Source organism: Trachypithecus francoisi, unplaced genomic scaffold (genome assembly GCF_009764315.1).
Source record: "Trachypithecus francoisi isolate TF-2019V2 unplaced genomic scaffold, Tfra_2.0 Lachesis_group5, whole genome shotgun sequence".
NCBI classification, from domain to species: domain Eukaryota; kingdom Metazoa; phylum Chordata; class Mammalia; order Primates; family Cercopithecidae; genus Trachypithecus; species Trachypithecus francoisi.
The window spans coordinates 146,778,328-146,801,503 of record NW_022681470.1 but is presented as its reverse complement, the minus strand read 5'-3'; the positions used below and the strand labels follow the sequence as shown (position 1 = coordinate 146,801,503).

General features: G+C 56.8%; 1 protein-coding gene across 3 annotated transcripts; it reads right to left on the bottom strand.

Annotated features, from left to right (window-relative positions):
- Nucleotides 1-13,216: 13,216 nt before the first annotated feature.
- TLE5 (TLE family member 5, transcriptional modulator) lies at nt 13,217-22,836 on the bottom strand. 3 transcript variants are annotated; one of them, XM_033199975.1, is made up of 7 exons: nt 22,451-22,836; nt 21,440-21,537; nt 18,021-18,084; nt 16,647-16,691; nt 15,988-16,050; nt 14,445-14,519; nt 13,217-14,362 (listed from the first exon to the last, which is right to left on the bottom strand). In XM_033199975.1, the coding sequence occupies exons 1-7, from the start codon at nt 22,475-22,477 to the stop codon at nt 14,144-14,146; spliced, it is 591 nt and encodes a 196-aa protein (XP_033055866.1). In that variant the 5' UTR covers nt 22,478-22,836; the 3' UTR covers nt 13,217-14,143. The 3 variants fall into 3 exon arrangements, with proteins under 3 accessions (XP_033055866.1, XP_033055865.1, XP_033055867.1); XM_033199974.1 differs by having other exon boundaries at nt 13,217-14,365; nt 22,451-22,832; XM_033199976.1 differs by lacking the exon at nt 22,451-22,836 and adding an exon at nt 21,877-22,134 and having other exon boundaries at nt 13,217-14,365.
- Nucleotides 22,837-23,176: the final 340 nt, after the last annotated feature.

The window sequence follows — 23,176 nt, the reverse complement described above, 5'->3', positions numbered from 1 at the left end:
CCCTCGGCTCAAGCCATCCTCCTGCCTCAGCCTCTGGAGTAGCTGGGATGGGTACCACCACACCCAGCTGATTTTTTAAAAATGTTTTGTAGAGACAGGGTCTCACTATGTTGCCCAGACTGGTCTTCAACTGCTGGGCTCAAGCAGTCCTCTTGCCTCAGCTTCATAGAGTGCTGGGATTACGGGTGTGAACCACTGTGTCCAGCCCCCACCATGTCCTAAATGGTCCCTCTTTCCCACCCTGCCCTCACACTCTCTATCTACGCTATGCATTCTCCATTGTGCCCACATCCTTCATGATCCATTGAAATGTGAATCAGGGCTGGGCGTGGTGGCTCACGCCTGTAATCCCAGCACTTCGAGGGGCTGAGGCAGAGGGGTTGCCTGCGGTCAAGGGTTCGAGAGCACATGGTCAACATGGTAAAACCCCGTTTCTACTAAAAATACAAAAATTAGCTGGGTGTGGTAGCGGGCGCCTGTCATCCCAGCTACTTGGGAGGCTGAGACAGGAGAATTGCTTGAATCTGGGAGGCGGAGGTTGCAGTGAGCTGAGACCGTGCCATTGCACTCCAGCCTGGGCAAGAAGAGCAAAACTCTATCCTCCCCTACCTCCAAAAAAAAAAAAAAAAAAAAAAACAGTGAATCAGATCCCACCCCTCCCTTGCTCAAGAACCTTCCATAGCTCCCTATTGCCCTCAAAATAAAATCCAAACTCCCTACTTCTGTCTATGTGATCTCACCTTCATCGCCTCCCTCTTCTCACCTCCTCCTGCTCCTCCCCCTCTGCTCCAGCCACACAGGCCTCCTCCCTGTTCCTCACAGAGTCTAGCCTCAAGACCTCTGCACTGCACTGGTTGTTCCCTCTGTCTGAACCACGGCCAGCCTTTCTCTTCCGTTCAGATCAAACATCACATCCTAGAGAGGCCAGCCTGGCTAGAGTAGCTCCCCCTCCTACCTGCTTAGCTTCTCTTGTTCTTCAGAGGCCTCGTGGCTCTCTGAACACATACTATCTGTTCGCTTCCGTGTGGATGGTCTGCCCAGGCCCCAACATACTACTGGCTACACTGTATTTATTGGGAGAGTAAGTGGACAAGCCGATAGAGGGATAGAGGCTCACCAAGGTCACACAGCATGGTGGACGCGACGCCAGGTCCCCTGCTAACCTGCCCAGCGCTAACACAACCTGTAGGGTTCAGCTGAGATCTCAGAGATCGCACTACCCCCAGAGGCTGTGAGACCCAGTGTCACTGATGCGTAAGCCTGGGTTCAAACCCCACCTCCGCCGCTGCGTCACTGTGATCCTGTACGGCAGGATAATTATAGGAACTTCTTTATTGAGTCATCACACGATCAAATAACTTGATAGATGAAAAGGCCCTGACCGTTATTATTGTGTGGGAATGTGCGGGGCCCAGCTGGGACAATTTGGGGTGTGGAAGCAGAGCTGGGGCTGGTACCCCAGACAACCCCCATTTTTAAACCCCTGGGGCCTTCTGGTCGTTGCACCAACCCCATCACCCACACCACATGTAACCCCTCTGTACCAAGTTAGGGGCTCACCCTCCTAGGATCCCCACGGACTCTGTCTCCATCTCCACCCTCCCTCCTTCCCTGGAGAGCTCATTGCCGGGCCCTAAATTTGCCCAGCCTGGTCTCCCTGGAAGGCACAGCACAGGTGGGGGTTGAACAAACCCCTGGCTGCATGGCCCAATCTGAATCTTCTTTTTAATTTTTTTTTTTTTTTTATAAGACAGGGTCTTGCTCTGTCGACTAGGCTGGAGTGCAGTGGCTGGATTTCTGCTCATTGCAATCTCCACCTCCCAGGTTCAAGCGATTCTCCTGCCTCAGCCTCCCGAGTAGCTGGGACTACCGGCACCCGCCATCACGCCCGGCTAGTTTTTTTGTATTTTTAGTAGAGACAGAGTTTCACTGTGTGAGCCAGGATGGGATGGTCTCGATCTCCTGACCTTGTGATCCGCCCGCCTCGGCCTCCTAAAGTGCTGGGATTACAGGCGTGAGCCACCGCGCCCGGCTTTGTTATTAAGACAAGGTCTCACTCCGTCGCCCAGGCTGGAGTGCAGTGGCATGATTATGGCTCCCTGCAAGGCTCAAGCAAAATCGTCCCACCTCAACCTCCCAAGTAGCTGAGACCACAATCGTACACCACCACACCTGGCTCATTTTTTGAGATTTTGTAGAGATGGGGTCTTGCTGTATTACCAACCTTAATCTGAATCTTCCTCATCCAGCTTCTGGTTTGCAGTGAGACCTTTTAGGCCTTGTGGACCTCCGTTTGCTCACCTGGAAAAGGGGCAGGGTACTGTCACCAATCCCAGAGTGGCCCTTGACGACAGCTTCTGCTGCCATTGCTTTTTTTTGTGTGTGAGAAAGGGTCTCATTCTGTCACCCAGACTGGAGTACAGTGGCGAGATCTCCACTTACTGCAACCTCCACCCCCCAGGTTCAAGCCATGCTCCTGCCTCAGCCTCCCAAGTAGCTGGGATTACAGGTACGTGCCACCATGCCTGGCTAATTTTTGTTTTTTTGTTTTGTTTTTTGAGATGGAGTCTTGCTCTGTCGCTCTGTTGCCCAGGCTGGAGGGCAGTGGCGTGATCTCGGCTCACTGCAAGCTCCGCCTCCTGGGTTCACGCCATTCTCCTGCCTCAGCCTCCCGAGTAGTTGGGACTACAGGCGGCCACCACCACGCCCGGCTAATTTTTTGTATTTTTAGTAGAGACAGCGTTTCACCGTGTTAGCCGGGATGGTCTCGATCTCCTGACCTCATGATCCGCCCACCTCGGCCTCCCAAAGTGCTGGGATTACACGTGTTAGCCTCCGGCCTAATTTTTGTATTTTTAGTAGAGATGGGGTTTCACCATGTTGGCCAGGCTGGTGTTGAACTCTTGACCTCAAATGATCCACCTGCCTCGGCCTCCCAAAGTGCTGGGATTACAGGAGACAGCCACCGCGCCCGGCCTGCCATTGCTATTATCACTGGGCTACCTGGTTGATATGCACACCGTGGCCCTCTGAGTTAGGGGCTGAGAGCTTGCCCTGGGATGGGCACAGTGCCGCCTCCAGCCTTTGCCTCGGGGTTCCCTCTGCCTGGAGCACCTGCCCCCTCCTCGACAGCCTCCTCCCCAAGATGGGCTCTTGCTGTCAAGCCCTTCTCAACTCAAATGTCACCCCCTCAGAGAGGCCTCCCCTCCTCTCCTGGGCCAAGCAGCCCCATCTCCGTCACCAGCCCTTGCTAGATTTTTCTTTCTACCACTTGGTGTTCTCTGAAATGGTCTTGGCCTATTTTCCAAACCTTCCCCATGACTCTGTGGGCTCCATGAGGATCGAGAGGGATACCCAAGCCTGGCACACAGTAGGCGCCCAATAAATACAGGAATGAAAGGCCCGCTGCTGCCCCAGGTGGGGTTTTAATTCCTTCCCCACCAATCCAGTTGCTGGGAGGTAAGGCTTTGGAGGCAGACAGGCCCAGAGACGCCTAGGGACCTGCCCAGGGTCACACAGCCACGCGCTCCAGCTGGGAGCTCTGTGGCTGCCCTTGTGGAGGGAGGGTGGCGGGGGTGAGTTTGAGGGTGGGGGGGGCGAGTTCCAGGGTTGGGCAGGCCTAGGGCAAGGTTGTTCGCCCCCTCCTCCCGCGCTGCTGCTGGGGAACCCACCATTAGCCACGCGGGCCTGGCCCAGCAGGGGAGAGGGGCAGTGGGGGAGCGTGGGGAGCATGGGGAGCGCGGGGAGCGTAGGGACCGCCCCTCCCCGGGACCAGGATCTGAGATGGGGTTGTAGGAGGGAAGAGGAGGGAGAAGAGGAGAGAATGGAGGAGGAAGCGGAGGGACAAAGCGGGAGGTGGCAGAGGGGAGGGAAGGGAAGGAGAGGAGAGGGGAAGGGAGGGGAAGGGAGGAGGTCCCCATGTGGAGGGGACCCAGTGGAGGGGCAGGGAGGAAGGTGGGCGGAGGGGGCGGAGGTGGAGGGAGAGGGAGGGGGCGGAGGAGGGGCGGGCTTTCAGGCCTGGCAGGCGCCCAGCAACTGGGGACGGGGTAAGGGGGGCCTAGGAGGGGGTGGGCCTGGGTGGGTGGGAGAGGTTTGCAGGGGGAGGTCAGCGGCGGGGGCGGGAGCGGGGATGGTAGGAAGGGAGGCGCCAATCAAGAGATCCAGGGAAGGTTAGGGAACCCAAGCTGGCGACTTTGAAGGACAGAGGGAGAAGGCCAGAGATCGCAGAAAGAGGGAGACGAGACCATCAGAGACCCGAGGCAGAGGGGGGAGGCGAAGGAGATTGTTGTATAATCTGTTTCAAACCTGAGTTCTATTTGCTTCATATTAGGGGTCTGTCCCTTTTCCCCAAGCCCCTCGGGATCCTATGTAGACGCTGTTCTCATTAAGCACCAAACAGTTCTGTCCACTCTCCAGTACTAGCTCGGAAGTCGGTTTCATATTCGACTTAACAATTTAAATGAACGGAAATTTTTTTTTTTTTTTTTTTTTTTGAGACCGAGTCTCGCTCTGTCGCCCAGGCTGGAGTGCAGTGGCCGGATCTCAGCTCACTGCAAGCTCCGCCTCCCGGGTTCACGCCATTCTCCTGCCTCAGCCTCCCGAGTAGCTGGGACTACAGGCGCCCGCCACCCCGCCCGGCTAGTTTTTTTGTATTTTTAGTAGAGATGGGGTTTCACGGTGTTAGCCAGGATGGTCTCGATCTCCTGACCTCGTGATCCACCCGTCTCGGCCTCCCAAAGTGCTGGGATTACAGGCTTGAGCCACCGCACCCGGCCGGAAATTTTTTTTTTTTTTTTTTTTTTTTTTTTTTGAGGCGGAGTCTCGCTTGTTGCCCGGACTGGAGTGCAGTGGCCGGATCTCAGCTCACTGCAAGCTCCGCCTCCCGGGTTTACGCCATTCTCCTGCCTCAGCCTCCCGAGTAGCTGGGACTACAGGCGCCCGCCACCTCGCCCGGCTAGTTTTTTTTTTTTTTTTTTTTTTTGTATTTTTAGTAGAGACGGGGTTTCACCGTGTTAGCCAGGATGGTCTCGATCTCCTGACCTCGTGATCCGCCCGTCTCGGCCTCCCAAAGTGCTGGGATTACAGGCTTGAGCCACCGCGCCCGGCCCGGAAATATTTTTTTAAAGGCAGTGGGGACTCGGAGCAGGAGGGGGACAAAGACAGACATTACCCAGGTGAGAAAGTCAGAGGGGAACCCTAGGCCCTCAGAGGGGAAACCAGGCAGGGGTGGTTTCAGCTCCTTTCTCTAGTTTTTAATTTACTTTTAAATTTTATTTTATTTTTTAGAGATTGGGGTCTCACTGTGTTGCCCAGGCTGCTCTCAAGCTCCTGGCCTCAAGTGATCCTCCCGCCTCAGCCTCTCAAAGTGCTGGGATTACAGCCATGAGCCAACTCGCCTGGCAGAGCTTTTTGTGTTTTGTTATTGCTTTGAGACAAGGTCTCACTCTGTCGCCCAGGCTGGGGTGTGGTGTCATGATCACGGCTCCCTGCAAGGCTCAAGCAGTCCTCCCACCTCAGCCTCCCAAGTAGCTGAGACCCCAATTGTACACTACCATGCCTGGCTCATATTTTGAGTTTTTGTAGAGATCGGGTCTTGCTATATTACCCAAGCTGGTCTCCAACACCTGGCCTCAAGCAATCTTCCAGCCTCGGGCCTCCCAAAGTGCTGGTATTATAGGCATGAACCATGGCACCTGGTGCCTTCTGCAGTTTTTTGTTTTTGTTTTTGTTTTTGTTTTTTTTTGAGATGGTCTGGAACTCCTGACCTCGTGATCCGCTCGTCTCAGCCTCCCAAAGTGCTGGGATTACTGGCATGAGCCACGGTGCCATGCCTGGCCTCGGCAGTTTTTAATATCAGTCAAAACATCTAAGTGGGACCTGGGTCGTGGTTGGCACCTGTAATCGCAGCAGTTTGGGAGGCCAAGACAAGCGGATCATTTGAGGTCAGGAGTTTGAGACCAGCCTGGCCAACTTGGTGAAACCCTGTCTCTACTAAAAATACAAAAAATTCGCCAGGCATGGCAGCGGGGGCCTGTAATCCCAGTTATTCAGGAGGCTGAAGCAGAATTGCTTGAACCCAGGTGGCAGAGGTTATAGTGAGGTGAGATCACGCCACTGCACTCCAGCCTGAGTGACAGAGCAAGACTGCATCTCAAAAACAAAAAACAAAACAACAACAACAACAAAAAATATAAAAAGTAGCCCAGGCGTGGGGGTGCATCCCTGTAATCTCAGCTACTTGGGAGGCTGGGGCATGATTTCTGCTCACTGCAGCCTCCGCCTCCGGGGTTCAAGAGATTCTCCTTCTGGCCGGGCGCGGTGGCTCAAGCCTGTAATCCCAGCACTTTGGGAGGCCGAGACGGGCGGATCACGAGGTCAGGAGATCGAGACCATCCTGGCTAACATGGTGAAACCCCGTCTCTACTAAAAATACAAAAACTAGCCGGGTGAGGTGGCGGGCGCCTGTAGTCCCAGCTACTCGGGAGGCTGAGGCAGGAGAATGGCGTAAACCCGGGAGGCGGAGCTTGCAGTGAGCTGAGATCCGGCCACTGCACTCCAGTCCAGGCGACAGAGCGAGACTCCGCCTCAAAAAAAAAAAAAAAAAAAAAAGAGATTCTCCTTCCTCAGCTTCCTAAGTAGCTGGGATTACAAGTGTGCGCCACCACGCCCAGCTGATTTTTGTCTTTTTAGTAGAGATGGGATTTCACCATGTTGCCCAGGCTGGTCTCAAACTCCTGGCCTGACTTGGCCCTCCTGCCTCGGCCTCCCGAATTGCTGGGATTACAGGCATGAGCCACCATGCCCAGCCTTCACTGACATTTTCTCATTTTCTTCCGTAATCACTGCACACCTACTGTGTGCCAGGCATGATTCTAGGCCCCAGGATCTATAGTAGCAACCCAAACAGACAAACTCTCTTCACCAAACCCATATTAGAGTCGAGAAAAGCAGTGGACAAGGGAATATTTGTTGGAACATATATGCGGAGTGAGAAATGCTGTGAAGATAAAGAAGGCAGGGAAAGCCGGGGGCGGTGGCTCACGCCTGTCATCCCAGCACTTTGGGAGGCCAAGGTGGGTGGATCACTCGAGGTCAGGAGTTTGAGACCAGCCTGGCCGACATAGCAAGACCTTGTTCCTACAAAACAAAACAAAACAAAAAAAAAAAAAAAAAATTAGCTGGCTGTGGTGGTGTGTACCTGTAGTCTTGGCTACTTAGGAGGCCAACATGGGAGGATCACCTGAGCCCTGGAGGTTGAGGCTGCAGTGAGCTATGATTGCACCACTGCATGTCAGCCTGGGCAACCAGGTGAGACTCTATCTCAAAATAAAAATAAAAATAAAGAACGCGGCCGGGCACGGTGACTCAAGCCTGTAATCCCAGCACTTTGGGAGGCCGAGACGGGCGGATCACGAGGTCAGAAGATCGAGACCATCCTGGCTAACACCATGAAACCCCGTCTCTACTAAAAAATACAAAAAACTAGCCAGGCGAGGTGGCGGGCGCCTGTAGTCCCAGCTGCTCCGGAGGCTGAGGCAGGAGAATGGCGTGAACCCGGGAGGCGGAGCTTGCAGTGAGCTGAGATCCGGCCACTGCACTCCAGCCTGGGCGACAGAGCGAGACTCCATCTCAAAAAAAATAAAATAAAATAAAAATAAATAAATAAAGAACGCAGGAAAAAGTGACTGTGATGGGGATGACTGAACCAGGAACAGAGTGTCTCAGGCCTCTAGAGGGAAAGGCTCTACCTAGGACCACGTCTGAACACTTTCAGTTACAGAGAAGGTGCCAGGAAGGGTCAGACTGAGGCAGTGAACACGGGGCAGGGGCCGTGAGCTTCCAAGGTCAGCCCTGCCTCAGCCAATCCTGCTGCACCCCAACTCTGCCTGGAATCAGCCATCCCTGTCTCTCAAGTCCTCCCTCCTCCCCCACCAGTCAGTGGGTCCAGAAACTTCTATTAAACCAAATGGTTTAGATCCTGGCTGGGCGCAGTGGCTCACACCTGTAATCCCAGCACTTTGGGAGGCCGAGGCGGACGGATCACTTGAGGTCAGGAGTTCAAGACCAGCCTGGCCAACATGGTGAAACCCCGTCTCTACTAAAAATACAAAATTAACCAGGCATGGTGGTGCATGCCTGTAATCCCAGCTACTTGGGAGGCTGAGGCAGGAGAATAGCTTGAACCCGGGAGGCAGAGGTTGCAGTGAGCCGAGATTGCACCACTGCACTCCAGCCTGGGCAACAAGAGCGAAACTCCGTCTCAGAAAACAACCAACCAACCAAATTATTAAGATCCTGAATTTCCTGCATTTGAATCCAGATTCCCCGGCTCTGTGACCACTTAGAGCCTCAGTTTCTGTATCTGTAAAATAGCCCTTCCTTCAGAGACACTTGCAAGAATCCTTTGAGAGATCCAATGTTCACTGCATCACTCCAGCATTGCTGGAGGCATGATGGATGTTCAGGACATCACAGCCGCTATTACTGTTGTTATCTTTATGATTTTCTTTGCCTTCCTAATTAGTCTGGTTGCTCCTGGGGGGGCAAAGAGGTCCCTGAGCAGACAGCAGGAGACTCAGCTACAGCCCTGACTTATTCCTGCCCTTGAGCAATGTTCTGATCTTCCGTGGGCCTCAGTTTTCCCATCTGCACGATGGGGAGAGAGCGGGATCATTTATAGGTCCCTAATTCCACCAGCACTGCAGGTGCAGCTTTTATCTTCTCCCCCAAGACTGCCTGAAGGGCACACACAGGGATGGAGAAGGCTCAGCTGCAGACAATTCAGCCAGCACAGGCACCTGGCCGGCCTGACTGTGAATGTCTAATGCCTCCTAGTTTTAGCTACTGTTCCCCGCTCCCTTTCCTCCCCGGCTGGGGATGGGGAAGGGGGGTTCTGTAAGTCCTCCCACCCTCTGCCAGACCCTTTGGGGTGTGGAGGTGGGGGAACTGGAGGATTTTAGACCCCGGAGTCCTCAGTCCTCGTCCCTGTGGAGGGACCGGACAGGCCCTCCCCCGCCCCACACCTAGAGTCCTCCCACCTGGGCCTGCGGGATTCTCCTCCCGCACTGAGAACCATTGTGTGGATGCGGGCAACTGAGACCCAGCAGGCAGGGGATCTCCTCACCTGCTGCAAAGTCCCTCAGAATGGGATAGGGGGGCTGGGAGAAGAGTGGGGTCGGAGAAGGGGAGAGCCTTGGACAAGGGGCTTCCAGAGGAAACAGGGTGTTAGAGGGGAAGAGGTAACCAGAAGGAGTATGGGCTCACCCCAGTCCTCTCTGCTCCCCTCCGGTCCTATGCAAGGAGCTGGGAGCATGCTGTGCCTCCTCCTCCTCCCTTCTCTCCCTCCTTCTCCCCCACCCTCCTATTCTTCCCCTCCCTTCCTGCTTTCCCTCCTTCCTCCCTCCCCTCAGTTTTCTCCCCCACGCCCCTCCCTCTCGATCCTCCTCCCTCCCACTCCCTCCCCTTCCCTCCTCTCTCTCCTCCCCTCCTCCTTTCCCTCTCCCCCTCCTCTCCCTACCCTCGCCTCCCCGCTGTTCTCTCCCCTCCCCTCCTCCTGTCCTCCCCCGTCCTCCGCCTCATTAGGCGCGGCCGTGGCGCGGGGCCCATTAGCGGATCAATTAGCCGAGGTCGCCCGCGGCGCAGTCGTTAAGCGCGGGGCGGCCGCGACGGGGAGGGGGCTCGAAGCCCCCGCCTTCGCCCGCCCGGGCTTGCAGGCCCCGAGCACGCCCCCCAGGACGCCCCTTACCACCCGCCCCGCAGCGGGTCCCGGGACCCTCCCCAAACCCTGCGGGGCCCTGGGAGAACCCCAGATCGCAGGCCAGGCTGTGGCTGAGTAGGCAGGACCCCCCTTCTTCCGAGAAGACTCCTTGTGGGGTGTCGGGCTTGTGACCCCCCCAGGCACCCTTCTGCTGCCAGCAACATCCATATCAGTAATACTTATTACTGTTATTATTATTATTACTAGCTGACACTCGAGCCCTTGCAGAAGTTCTAATTCTCAGAACAATTTTCCAGAAATTGAGATCAGAGCGTGATTTCACTTGCCCCAAATCACCCCTAAGGGTCGGAGATGGGGAACCCCCAATATATGTACCGGCATTCCTGCAGTTGTTTCTGTGTGTAGATTTCACACAGCAAAATGCAACCCACACTCCCCGTTCCCCGTTCGCCCCCGCCTAGTCTTGCTCTATCGACACACCCGCTGACACGCCGTATATTTTACTTGTTTATCTGTTCACCCCAGCCAGGAGGGCGGGGCTTTCTGTCTTGTTCCCCGCTGTGTCTCTGGGATGCAGGGTAGAGTCTCTATAAATGAATGAATGGGCCGGGCTGCGGTGTTTCTCGCCTGTAATCCCAGTACTTTGGGAGGCCGAGGCGGGCAGATCACCTGAGGTCAGGAGTTCGAGATCAGCCTGGCCAATATGGTGAAACCCCATCTCTACTAAAAATACAAAAAATTGGCCGGGCGCGGTGGCTCAAGCCTGTAATCCAGCACTTTGGGAGGCCGAGACGGGCGGATCACGAGGTCAGGAGATCGAGACCATCCTGGCTAACACGGTGAAACCCCGTCTCTACTAAAAATACAAAAAATTAGCCGGGCGAGGTGGTGGGCGCCTGTAGTCCCAGCTACTTGGGAGGCTGAGGCAGGAGAATGGCGTAAACCCGGGAGGCGGAGCTTGCAGTGAGCTGAGATCCGGCCACAGCACTCCAGCCTGGGCGGCGGAGCGAGACTCCCGTCTCAAAAAAAAAAAAAAAAAAAAAAAAAAAAAAAAAAAAATACAAAAATTAGCCGGGTGTGGTGGCGGGTGCCTGTAATCCCAGCTCCTTGGGAGGCTGAGGCAGGAGAATCGCTTGAACCCGGGAGACGGAGGTTGCAGTGGGCAGAGATCGTGCCAGTGCACTCCAGCCTGGGTGACAGAGCGAGACTTCGTCTCAAAAAACAACAACAAAAATTAACCGGGCATGGTGGCACCCATCTGTAGTCCCAGCTACTTGGGTGGCTGAGGCAGGAGAACCCCTTGAACCCGGGAGGTGGGGGTTGAAGTGAGCCGAGATGGCACCACTGCACTCCAGCCTGGGCAACAAAGCAACAGTCTGTCTCAAAAAAAAAAAAAAAGAAGAATGAATGCACAAGCCTCTGCTGTGAGCACTTTCCAGGGATTAAAATGGGGTCTTCCTAACAAGGATCGGTTCTGTGATTATACCCATTTTACAGATAGGGAAACTACACCCCAGCGTGGTGTAGCCACTTGCCTGAATCAACCAGCTGTGAGAGGAAGAGCCAGGATTTAAACCCAGGCTGGACACTCCATGCAGAGGACCATCCTAGGACATCTGTGCCACATCTGTGACAGCTGCTGATGCCTTTCACACTCACATTTTTTTTGAGACGAAGTTTTTGCTCTGGTTGCCCAGGCTGGAGTTCAAGGGCATGATCTTGGCTCACTTCAACCCCCACCTCCCGGGTTCAAGGGATTCTTCTGCCTCAGCCTCCCAAGTAGCTGGGATTACAGGCACACACCACCATGCCCGGCTAATTTTGTATTTTTAGTAGAGACAGGGTTTCCCGATGTTGGTCAGGCTCGTCTCGAACTCCCAACCTCAGGTGATCTGCCCACCCCGGCCTCCCAAAGTGCTGGGATTACAGGCGTGAGCCACCATGCCCGGCCTGTTTTTGTTTTTTAATAAGGACAGTGTCTCGCTCTCTAGCCAGGCTGGAGTTCAGTGGCGCGATCATGGCTCCTTGCAGCCTCAAACTCCTGAGCTCAAGCAGTCCTCCCGCCTCAGCCTTCAGAGTAGCTGGGACTACAGGCGCACACCACCACATCTGGCTATTTTTTTGTATTTTTAGTAGAGATGGGGTTTCACCACGTTGTCCAGGCTGATCTCGAACTCCTCGCCTTAAGTGATCCTCCCACTCTGGCCTCCCAAAGTGCTCGGATTACAGGCATGAGCCACCGCACCCAGCCTTATTTTTATTTTTTGTAGAGATGAAGTCTTCCTATGTTGCCCAGGCTGGTCTTGAACTCCTAGGTTCAAGCGCTTCTCCAATGTCAGCCTCCCAAAGTGTTGGGATTACAGGTGTGTGCCAGTGTGTCTGGCTGGACTCAGGGTCTTTGTATGGGAACTGGGGCAGGGATGTTGAGAAACCCACCCTGCTTTTGGTGGGTGAGAGTCAGAGGAGGCCTTCAGAAAAGTGACTTCTAGGCAGTCTGGGAGAAGTAGAATGCCTGGGGAGGGGAAATAAGAGAACCCTGTTCCAGGCACAGGGAACAGCGTGTGAAAAGGCCTCAAGACAAGGGATAGTAAGAGGTTTCACCTTGGCTGCAGCCTGTTGAGTAGGAATGAAAGATGGGTGGGGTCTCCTGGGCCGAGGTGAAGAATTTATGATTTATTCCAAGGGCAGTGAGAGCCAAAGATAATCCTTTTTTTTTTTTGAGACAGAATCTCACTCTGTCAGCCACGCTGGAGTGCAGTGGCATGATCAAGTTCACTACAGCCTTGACCTCCAGGGCTCAAGCAATCCTCCCCACTCAGCCTCCCAAGGAGCTGGGACCACAGGTGCACACCACTATGCCCAGCTAATTCTTGTATTTTTGCAGAGATAGGGTCTCACTGTGTTGCTCAGACTGGTCTTGAACTCCCAGCCTCAAGTGATTCTCTCACCTTGGCCTCCCAAAGCGCTGGGATTACAGGTGAGCCACCAGAAGCAGCCTGTCTTTTTTCACAGCTGTGTAGTATTCCACTGTGTGACCATGTCACAACCTATCTATTTGATTGGGGGCAATCATGACAAATTACAGCAGCTCTGAACACTCTTGTTCAGGTTTTTTTTTTTTTTTTGGAGACAGAGTCTCACTGTCACCCAGGGTGGAGTGCAGTGGTGCAATCTCAGCTCACTACAGCCTCCGCCTCAGTGGGTTCAAGCGATTCTCCTGCCTGAGCCTCCTGAGTAGCTGGGACTACAGGGCTGCCATCACACCTGACTACTTTTTGTATTTTTAGTAGAGATGAGGTTTCACCATGTTGGCCAGGCTGGTCTCGAACTCCTGGCCTCAAGTGATCCGCCTGCCTCGGCCTCCCAAAGTGTTGGAATGACAGGCGTGAGCCACCGCACCTGCTGGGAACTCTTGATGTTCTAGGAGGGTGTCTCACATTGGAAGGAACCCCGTCCTCCCCCGGGAGCAGCCACGACGCAGAGGCAGGGACACAGCACTGAACCTTCTCACATCTTTATTTGAAAGGCACAGCTAAGCCCACCCTTGATACAGCATTTTCCACTTCTCTCTGTAGAGATCAAACGACTGAACACAAGATAAGCTGACTATATACAGACATAGGTGTGGGTGTTGCTTTTTTTTAAAAAACATTTTTGTCTTTTTTTTTTTAATATCCCCTTTCTTAAAAGACAAGCTAGTATACTGGAAAAAGAAAAAAATAATAATAAAATAAAAACCAAGACAACTTTAGTACCCTCATCTTTATTTGGGAAGGGGAGGGGGAATCCTGGGTCGCCCACCCTCACCCTGCTCCTCCCAGCTCGGCTAAGCTCGTCCCTCGTGCCCCCTTTTGTGGGCAATGGGAGAGGACCAGGTGGGCGTGGAGGCGTCTGGAACTAGCAGAGGTGGTGAGCGGGGCAGGAGGTGGAGGTGGGAGCATACCTGGGACCCGGGGTCTGGGGAGACTCGGGGTGCCCAGGATGGGAAGGGGGCAGCTAGCATTGCGTGCATGCAGTACCAGGGTGAGAGAGCAGTGGCGTGTGCCCCGAGGGGCCCGGGCAGACTGTCAGTTACACGTGTTCAAAACGGGGGAAGGGCCAGGGGTTCTGGGCTGCTCGAGGTCTTGCTCCCTTGGGACCTGGTCTCCCATCTGACCCTCCAGGCCTTAGCTTGCCTCACGTGTCAGGGCAGGCATCCACCTATCCAGGCTGCAGGGGAGGAGGAGGGAGGCCGGGACTGGGGTAGGAAGAAAGCTAGAGGTGGCCTGCAAGTCGGACTGGGGCCTCCGCAGGCAGCCGCCATAAATACTGTGGGAGTTTAGCCAATCCCGAGCTCCGCTGTGTCTTGTGCTAAACATTCCTTTCTCTCCGTGCCTCTGTCTCCCCTCTGTCCCCCCCTCCCACCCTCCCCGTCCTGGCCCCCTGCTAATCCGACTTCTCGCCGTCATCCTCCTGGTGGGTGTCACCGTCGTGCCCGTTCTTGTCTTCCTTGGAGAGGTGGGCCTGGGAACCCAGCGCGGACAGCGAGAGCAGGCCGGTGCCTGCGCTGACCGCCGGCAGCGAAGGCGGCTGCAGCCCCACGGGCAGTGGGGTCAAGGGCAGGGCCAGGGCCTGCAGCTGGGACAGCTGGTGGGCTTGGAGCTGCTGCTGCAGGGCGGGGGAGGGGAACGTTAGCTGCCTGGGGCCCACCCGTCCCCCACCCACCCGCCCAGGTCCCCATACGTACTCGGATGATAGAGTTCAGCTCAGGAGCGGTGACCTGCTTGGCCCTCTCAATGGCTCCCAAGACCTGCTGCTGGTGCTGGAAGGGGGTGAGGAGAGAGGAGAGGCAGTGATTCCTCCTGATCCTGACTGAGAGAAGAGGCGGGGGCTACCCTGAGGCCAGGAGGAGCCCCACTACCAAGTGGGCCATCATGTCTGCTCCTCCCAGTGGTTTTCAACCCCATCAGAAAGCGCCCTCCCTCTCTCCAACTGCTTCCTTTCACCAAGCTTGTCTCTTCATCTGGCCAATGGAGATAAATGGAAAAGTGCAGAAAACTATTAAAAGGGTTTTGTGCCAAGTAGTTAGACAACGGCCTTTGAGTGAGCCTGGGAGAAACCCCGGATCCTGACCTATCCTATGTCCGCAGCCATGTACAAAGACGTGAAAGACGTGAATATTTGTGCAGTACACAACCTGCCCAACTGTACAGGGACGTCCTGATCCTAGGAGCTCCAAGCCTGTGCCCTAAGTCTGGCCAAATTCAGCCCTTCTCCTACCATGGCTGGAGAGGGCCCAGTGAATTCTGGCAGAGCCAGCTGGGGAATGGGCCCAGGTTCAGGGCAGTTCCTCCCCCAGCTCTCCCCAAACACTTGACTCTGTTGCCAGCAGATGCTAGAATCTATCAATCTCCCTTTTTGCTTTGGCCACCAGGAAGCCTCCGTTCTGAAGAGTTCCAATTGTCCTTTTCTCTAGGGCTTTCGTTGGGTCCTTCTAGACTTGTCCCTGGGCAAAGCAGGGCACCCAAAGGATCCTGAGATACAGGGATTAAAGAGGAAATTACAAATTTTTGACAGTAAACTTGGCAGGGACAGGAGATGGGCCTTACATGGCCCTGGGGAGGGGCAGCCTTGCATCCTGAGCCTCAGAACCCAAGGAAGGAGAAGAGAAGGTGGGCATCAGGTTCCTCTGGGTGTGTGTGTGCATGTGGTAGTGTGTGCTCAGGATCACGTGTGCTCACGTGTAGCTGCACATTCCTGCGTGTGTGACCCTGTGCTGTCTGCACACGCCGTGTATCCGTGTGTGTCTGCGTCTGTGTGTGTATCTCCCGTATCTTGATGTGCCCATACCTATCTATGTGGCTGTGTCCATGTGTGACCGCCCTGTGCTACCCCATCCCCGCAACACACCCTCTAGTCCTTGGTCCTGTGCAGCCCGCAGGGCCTGAAGGATGTTCTCAAGAGGGTGAAAGGAGGAAGAGAGATGAGAAAAAAACATTCCTGGTACCGTTTTGGCCCATCCGACATTTCTACCTATGACATGACTCACTCCAGCTGGGAATTCCAGAGTAGGGTGAGGCCCGGCCCCCACACCCCTGCACCCCTGGAGTGTCTCTGGCCCGGGGATTCTTCTGCACAGGCCGGCTCTGGTGTCCCGAGCCGGGGAGGTTCAGAGAGGGGAGGCATGTGCCCTGGGGTGCCCAGCATGCCCCACAAGATGGTTGTAGCAGACAGGGGCTGGGCAAGGGGAGGGCCCCCCGGCACCCGCTCCCTGAGGCCCTGGCTCTTACCTCTTGGGAGAGGTAGGGCAGGACCTGGGCACAAATCCCGTTCAGCCTTTTGACAATCTCCGCCTGGAACACACAGATGAAGTCAGCGTCAGTCCTGGACGGGTGGCAGGTGCAGGCCAGCCCCAGGAGGCCCACACGGGGCCCAGCCCAGCCCTGCCACTTGCGGCTTCTCTCTAAGAGGGGCTAGGTCTGGCCAGGGTGGTCATATGAGCAAGCCCTTGGGCCAGCCAGTCAGTGGCAAAGGTGGGGCTGGAGACCGGCTGTCGCCTGCAGCTTAGAGTGCAGTAAGTGCAGGATGAGGCTAGACTGCACATTCCTCGGCTACATTCCTCGGGGCTTGGCCACTCAGGCCCCTGGCAGATAGTAAGCGCTCGTGGGAATGTAGGGAGGGCTGGGGGCCATAGGTTGTGGGGAAGGTCTCCGCCTCTCCCGCCACCCCGAGAAAACACTGCAAGGGAGGCCTGAAAAAGAGGCGGTGGGGAGGATTGTGGGAGCTTGGGAAGGGCTTAGGAGGTAACAGGATAACAGGGCTGGCTTAGTGCCCAGCCAAAGGCCGGCCGCTACCTGCCTGGGGGTACCCAACGGGGTGCTGAAGGCGGGGGGCGGAGGGGGAGGAGGGAGGAAGGAGAAGAAGGAGGAGGAGGAGGAGATGGGCGTACCTGTTTGTGCATCTCGATGTTCAAGCCGTAGGACATCTCGTAGTACTGTATGGGAGAGAGAGAGAGGGAGCGGGAGATGAGGGCGGGGAAGGATGGGGGGGCATGGAGACAAAGAGATAGGGGAGTGGCAGAGACAGACAAAGGGGGGAGACAGCAAGAGACAGCTGAGGGCAGGAAAGAAAGGAGAGGCAGGTGGGAGGGAAAGAGCAGGAGAGAGAGACGCCCACACCCAGCGTCCCAGCCAGCCCGGGAGAGGGGCAAGGGGCCCGCTGGGGCTGTAGATGGAGACTGGAGGCACTTTAGGTCCCTAGCCCTGGCCTGGCTCCTCCCCCACGCCATGTGCACCGCGAAAACACGCATTCCAGGGCTCCTAATCTTGCATCTTTCTATGTCCTGTCTACGGGTGGGCCCAGACTCCAGGGAAGTTTGCCTGCCTGGGTATAAACACTGAGGGGTAAACAAAGCCTGCTGGCTCTGGGGCCAGCAGCTACCCCTGCCCCAAGCCCCAGATCTCACCCTGCCCCTCCCCTGCTCTAAACCCTCCCATGGCTCCCCGTCACCCCTGGGGGAGAAAACTAAGTTCATTCCCAGGCCTTCACATAGCTTCTCCGTCTCTGTCTGGTGAACTCCTACTCATCCTGCAAGACCCCAGCTGTGTGCCCCACTTCTCCATACAGTCTTCCTCAGGCAGGTCCTAGGTCCCTTTATTTGACCCCAGCCCTATCCTTCTGGCTGGGAGGGTTAGGGTCTGGCTCTGCCTCCCCCACAGTCTGGGAGATTTGGGTTCTGGGCTGAGACCCCAGCATCGCTGCTCGAGGGCCAGGCCAAGCGGGGGTAAGGGAGGGGATTTTTGATGCAGAAATTGCCACCTGGTGGTTACTAAACTGAGCAAGTGATTCTGGCAGCAGCAATGCAGTGTCACACCTCAGCCCCCCGAAATGGGTAGGGCTCAGACCCCCTCCCACAGGCTTCCTCTTTGAGCTCGGGCCCAAAGGGGTTAAGCATGTGGACGCTGGGACCTTGGCGGTGGGGAGGGACCCGGCTGCTCCCCCACGTCAGTTCCTGGCTGTTGGCTTTCACAGCCGGTGAGCCTCCTCCTCCTCCCTCCTCCGCTGCCAAGGACAGCCGGGGGACCTGGCAGGGCCGGTCTGCAACCCGGCGGTTTGGCACCTAGGCCACTGCCTCGGCCAGCTGCCAGGCTAGCGAGGCAGGCTCAGCCCAGCAGGGGCCGGCTGAATGGAGAACAGGCCCCGAGTCCTCGCGCTTCCCAGGGGAGGTGGCCGGGGTTTAGGGAGCAGCTGCCCGTGGTGGATGGGATGTGGGGGGCCCTGTCCCCCACCCCCAACACTGGACCTAGGGGCGGAGTGACTTTACCATCACATAGTGACGCTGCATCTCTGACTTCTCACTGGCCAACTTGTCACATTCGAGCTTGAGGCTGAGGAGGCACAGGGGGAGACGGGGTGGTTGGTGGCAGCTGGATAAGAGCCCCCCACCCTCCGTGATCCAGGGGAGGAAACTGAGGCTCCAGGGCCCCAAGACCCCTGTAAGGGAAAGATCAGCCAATTCTCACAGGATCAAACAACATTTTTTTTAAAAATTGAGACGCGGGTCTCCCTCTGTTGCCCAGGCTGGTCTCAAAAACTCCTGGGCTCAAGCAATCCTCCTGCCTCGACCTCCCAAACCTCTTGGGATTGCAGCTGTGAGCTACCCACCGTGCCTGGTCAATGAATCCCATAAACTTTGATAGGGCTGAGGACATTGAACTGAGGGGCAGTGAAGGTGGTAACAGTTGAGCTCTCTGTGATGCTGGGGGAGAGGAGAGCATCAGGGCTCCTGACTGTAAGAAGGGATGATGAAACCACCTTTGCACATCTGTCGGGGGAACACATCCAACATTACAGGAACAACTGAAGTGAGACGACGCACAGCAATGCTGGCTCAGAGAGTTTCACGAGCCTTTACCTCTCACGATCCCGATGAGGCCCGCAATGTCATTGTCATGCTCCTTGTATAGATGACACAGTGGACACCCAGAGAGGGTGAGGAACTGCCTCAAGGTCACACAGCCAAGCAACAGCCCAAGCTCTCAACCACAGGGGAAAATTTTCCAGACCCAAATAGAAAGTACAAAGCGGCTGAGCGTGTCTGGGGCTGCGAGGCGGCTCCCAGCTGGACTTCCCACGGGGACCCTAGCTTCATGGGGGGCCTGGGCGTCCCGGGCAGACCCCTCAGCTCCCTCTTAGTCCTTCCTAACAGTCTTTTTTCTTTAGCTGAGACAAAACACACCATTTCTCCCACTCCACCTGGCCAGTCCAGGTGGCTGACACCAGAGCTTCTTACAGGCCCTTCCAGGAAGGAGGAGCTGTGGGACGTTTCTCAAAGCCCCCATGAGGGCGTTGTGGCCGGAGGGAAGAGAGGAGGAGGGCCTCCCAGTCCAGGAAAAGAACTGGTGATGGTGGTGGGGGAGGTGTCCTTTAACCTATTTAAATCTAATCCAGCACAGGGGCCCTGCGGACCTGGCTGTGGCTTACCTGTTTCTACCATCCCTGCCCCCTCTCGGACTGGGTTCAAAGCTCAGCCCTGCGTCTTCCCTGCTGTGTGACTCTAGGCAAACTCCAGTACCTCTCTGGGCTTCACTTCCTCTTCTGTGAGGTAACACTAACCTCGCAGGGTGTGGTGGAGAAGAGTCAATGAATTCAGACAAGGAAAGTTCTAGAACAGTACCTGGCATACAGCAAGCATCCCATAAGTGCATGTGGATCTTAGGATACCCCAGGAGCCTGGCATTTTGCTCCACCAGAGACAAGTGTGACGGGTTGAGGATGCTTTGGCCGCCACCAACTTTTCTCTAGTTTTCTTTTAAAATGTGCATTTGTTGCTACCATTAAAAAAAAAAAATGGGGCTGGGTGCAGTGGCTCACGCCTGTAATTCCAGCACTTTGGGAGGCCGAGGCGGGTGGTTCACTTGAGGTCAGGAGTTCGAGACCAGCCTGGCCAACATAAAGAAAGCCCATCTCCACTGCAAATACAAAAATTAGCCAGGTGTGGTGGTGCACGCCTGTAATCCCAGCTACTTGGGAGGCTGAAACAGGAGATTCGCTTGAACCCAGGAGGTGGAAGTTGCAGTGTGCCGAGATCATGCCACTGCACTCCAGCCTGGTGACAGAGCAAGACTCCGTCTCAAAACAAAACAACAACAACAACAAAAACAGTTTCACTCCAAACCCTGGATTTCTGGCCTTTCTTGAAAAATAGGGTGATCCGGCCACCCAGTGGCTGTTACGCCTCGAACATCCGGTGTGTGCCTTGTATAGCAGGGACCTTCGTTGGATAGCAGGAAGCACAGGTCCAGCGGATGGAAGACCCAAAGCTCAGAGAGGGCTTCCGGCTTAGCAGAGGTCACAAAGCACTGTGACTGCCATCTGATCCCTTCCCTGTGGAATCAGGTCAGCCCCAGGGCTCACCAGACGGTCTCTAACCCTTCACATCGAGGGACCCAAACAAAAGTTTCTGGGGCCTGTGTGGAAAGCCGACTCCAGCGCCTTCGACTGTCAGTGTCTCAGTTTGCCCATCTTGAGAATGGGTACGACAGTCGGACAACAGGAAAGATGAAGTATGAGGAGACACATATGGTCTTCAGCACACAGGGAGTACCCAAAAAGGTTCGATATTTGCAATAGCAACAACAAAATTGAGATTCCCCTTTCTACTTGGAGGAAATCCAGGATCCTTCCAGGAACATTTCTGGGGTGGGCACACTTCAGTCTGGAGAGGGCTCCAAGGCCAAAGGGGGTTTGAGCATAGCCTGACTTCCTCCAGATTCCCAGGCCCGGTGTGCCCCTTCCAGAGCAGAGCAGGTGAAAATCTATATCTTTAAACCAGGAGAGAGACCTGGTGCAAACCTCAGCCTTGCCACTTCCTCAACACTATGGACATCCCCGAGGAAATAACCTCTCTGGGCTTAAATTTCTTCTTCTTTTTTTTTTTTTTTTTTGGACACAGAGCCTCTCTCTTCTCTGTTACCCAGGCTGGAGTGTGGTGGTTCGATCTTTGCTCACTGCAACCTCCGCTTCCCGAGTTCAAGCAAGTTTCCTGCCTCAGCCACCCAAGTAGCTGGGATTACAGGCACCCGCCACCACACCCGGCTAATTTTGTATTTTTAATAGAGACGGGGTTTCGCCATGCTGGCCAGGCTGGTCTTGAACTCCTGACCTCAAGTGATCCACCTGCCTCAGTCTCCCAAAAAGTGCTGGGATAACAGGCGTCAGCCACCCGTGGCGCCCGGCAGGGCTAAATAGTTCCTTCCCCTTAGATACCACAGCATGGCAAGCTCTTCAGAAACGCCAGGAGATTCATGAAAGAAGAAGCACCTCGGAGAATCTGACTGATGCTGGGAACCCTTTCTCCAAAACTGGGCAAAGAGAGATGACCAGGCTGCAAAATGTTTCTGTTTTGGGGGTTGGGGGGACGGCGAGTCCGTGCCCTAACTCCAATTGTCTTTTATCCAAGGGGGGACTTGGGGGATTGGGGAGGAGGGAGGAGCTCTGAAGCCACACAGCTGGGTCTTTGGGCAAATTATTTAACTTATTTTGTGCCTCGGTTTTGTCCTCTACAAAATGCGGCTGTTTAAAAGAAATGAATTCCGTATTTGTCAAGTATTAGGTCAGAGTCTAGCATACATTATTTTCCCAATCTCCCCTCCAGGCCTCAGCCTTGCCATCTGCACAGAAGAAATGGGGTGGGGGGGCTCACCTTCTCGGGACGCAGGGACCCCCGGCCCCCCAGCTCACCTGTGATACTGAGCTTGCAGTAGCTGAAATTCGTCTTTGATGCGGTCGCAGGAGTCCGAGGTGGTGAATTTGAGTTGCTGGGGTAGGTGCGAAGAGCCCTGTGGGGAAGGGGCGGCCTGGGTCAGGCCCTGGCTTGGGCTGGACCCCCCTCGAGGGCCAGCCGGGAGGGAGCGGCCGCACAGCTGCGGCGCCCCCCCTCCTGCCCCACTTCCTGGGCCCGTGTTTACGGCCCCTGGCGCGGCCCCCACCCGCGCTTCCTGCCCCCCCCCCCGGGGAAAGCCGAGGGGGTGGGTGCGCCCGGAGCCGCCCCGACCCCCGCCACCTCCAAGCAGTGGGGGTGCGTTTTAAGGCCTGCCCTAGATGGGGCAGGGTGCGCCCTCTACCGCCCCTCCAAAGCGCCGGGAGGGAGTGCACATCCAAGGGGGGTGGAAACGCACCCTAGGGAGCCCCCTCCCCAAGTTGGGGGGCAGCGAGTCCTCCCAGCAAAACCCCCTTGGGGGAGGGGTCTCTCGGCGCCCGAAATCTTCCGGGGGGCCCACCCCAGATTCCCAGCGCCCTTCCTCGGGGACGCGCTCTTCCGGGAGGGGTGCGCCTCGGATCGCCCCCCACCACAGGCCCCCAAAGGATCCCCGCGCTAGAGGTGCCTGGCGGGGCTCCCGGAGCGCCCCAGGCCCGAGGCCAAGGCCGTCCGAGGCCCTGCCTGTCCCGGCGAGTCGGGGGGGGGCGCCAAGCCGGGAGCTGGGGCGGGGGGGGGGGCCCGGGGCCCGGAAGCTGGGGGGATCGGGAACTGGGGGGGTGGATCGGGAACTGGGGGGTGTCCGGGGGCCGGCGGCAGGAGGGGGGTCGCGCCGGGCTCGGAGCTGGAGAGGGAAGACAGGGCCGGGGAGTTGGGGGGGCGCCGGGCCGGAGGCACCGGGCCTAGGGGTGGGGGGCGCGGGGCCGGGAGCCGGGGGTGGGGAGCGCAGGGCCGGGATCCGGGGTGGGGGCGCCGGCCGGACGGGCTCCGCTTACCGAATGCCTGCTTTGTGGAAACATCATGTCAGTCGCGGCGGGGGGCGCGGGCTGCGCCCCGGCTGTGCGCCCCGGCTCGGGCTGCTGGGGGCGCCGGGCGGCCGCGCCTTTGTCCCGGCGCCGATCGGCAGCTCCCGGGGCCGCCGCCGCCTCCCGCGCCCGGCCTCGCCCGCTTCCTGCGCCCCCTCCCCGCGCGCCCGGCCCCGGCGCGCCCCGGGCCCCGCTTCCTGCGCGCCCGGCGCCCCTCCCCGCCCCTCCCCACCGCCCGCCTCCCCGCTCCCCGGCCCCACCGCTATTGTCTAATGGCGGCGACGCCGGCAGTGGCCGCGGCTCGGCTGCTGCGGAGGCTCCGGCTCCACCTGCCGCCGCCGCCCGTGCCCCGTGCGCGCCGCCGAGGGGGGGGAGGCGCGCGCCCGGGGAGGCCTGCGGATCCCCACCCCGGCCCGCCTCCCCGGGGCCCGCCCGCCGCGGTGACCTTGGGCCTGGCCCGCCCCCGCCCCGGGCCGCGGGCCCCGCCACCCCCCCAACCCACCAGCAGGCCGGGCCTCGGTTTCCCCATCTGTTAGAGAAAAGGGACCCGGCTGCCTGCGTCGAAGCCGCCGGCCCTACCGTGGCACGACCTGGACGCGTGCCACGGACATGCTCTGTGACCTTGGCTCTGGCTGGGCGGTGGTTCTCGCTGAGCCTCAGTTTCCTTTTCTGCAGAAAGGCAGCGGTAATGCCGCC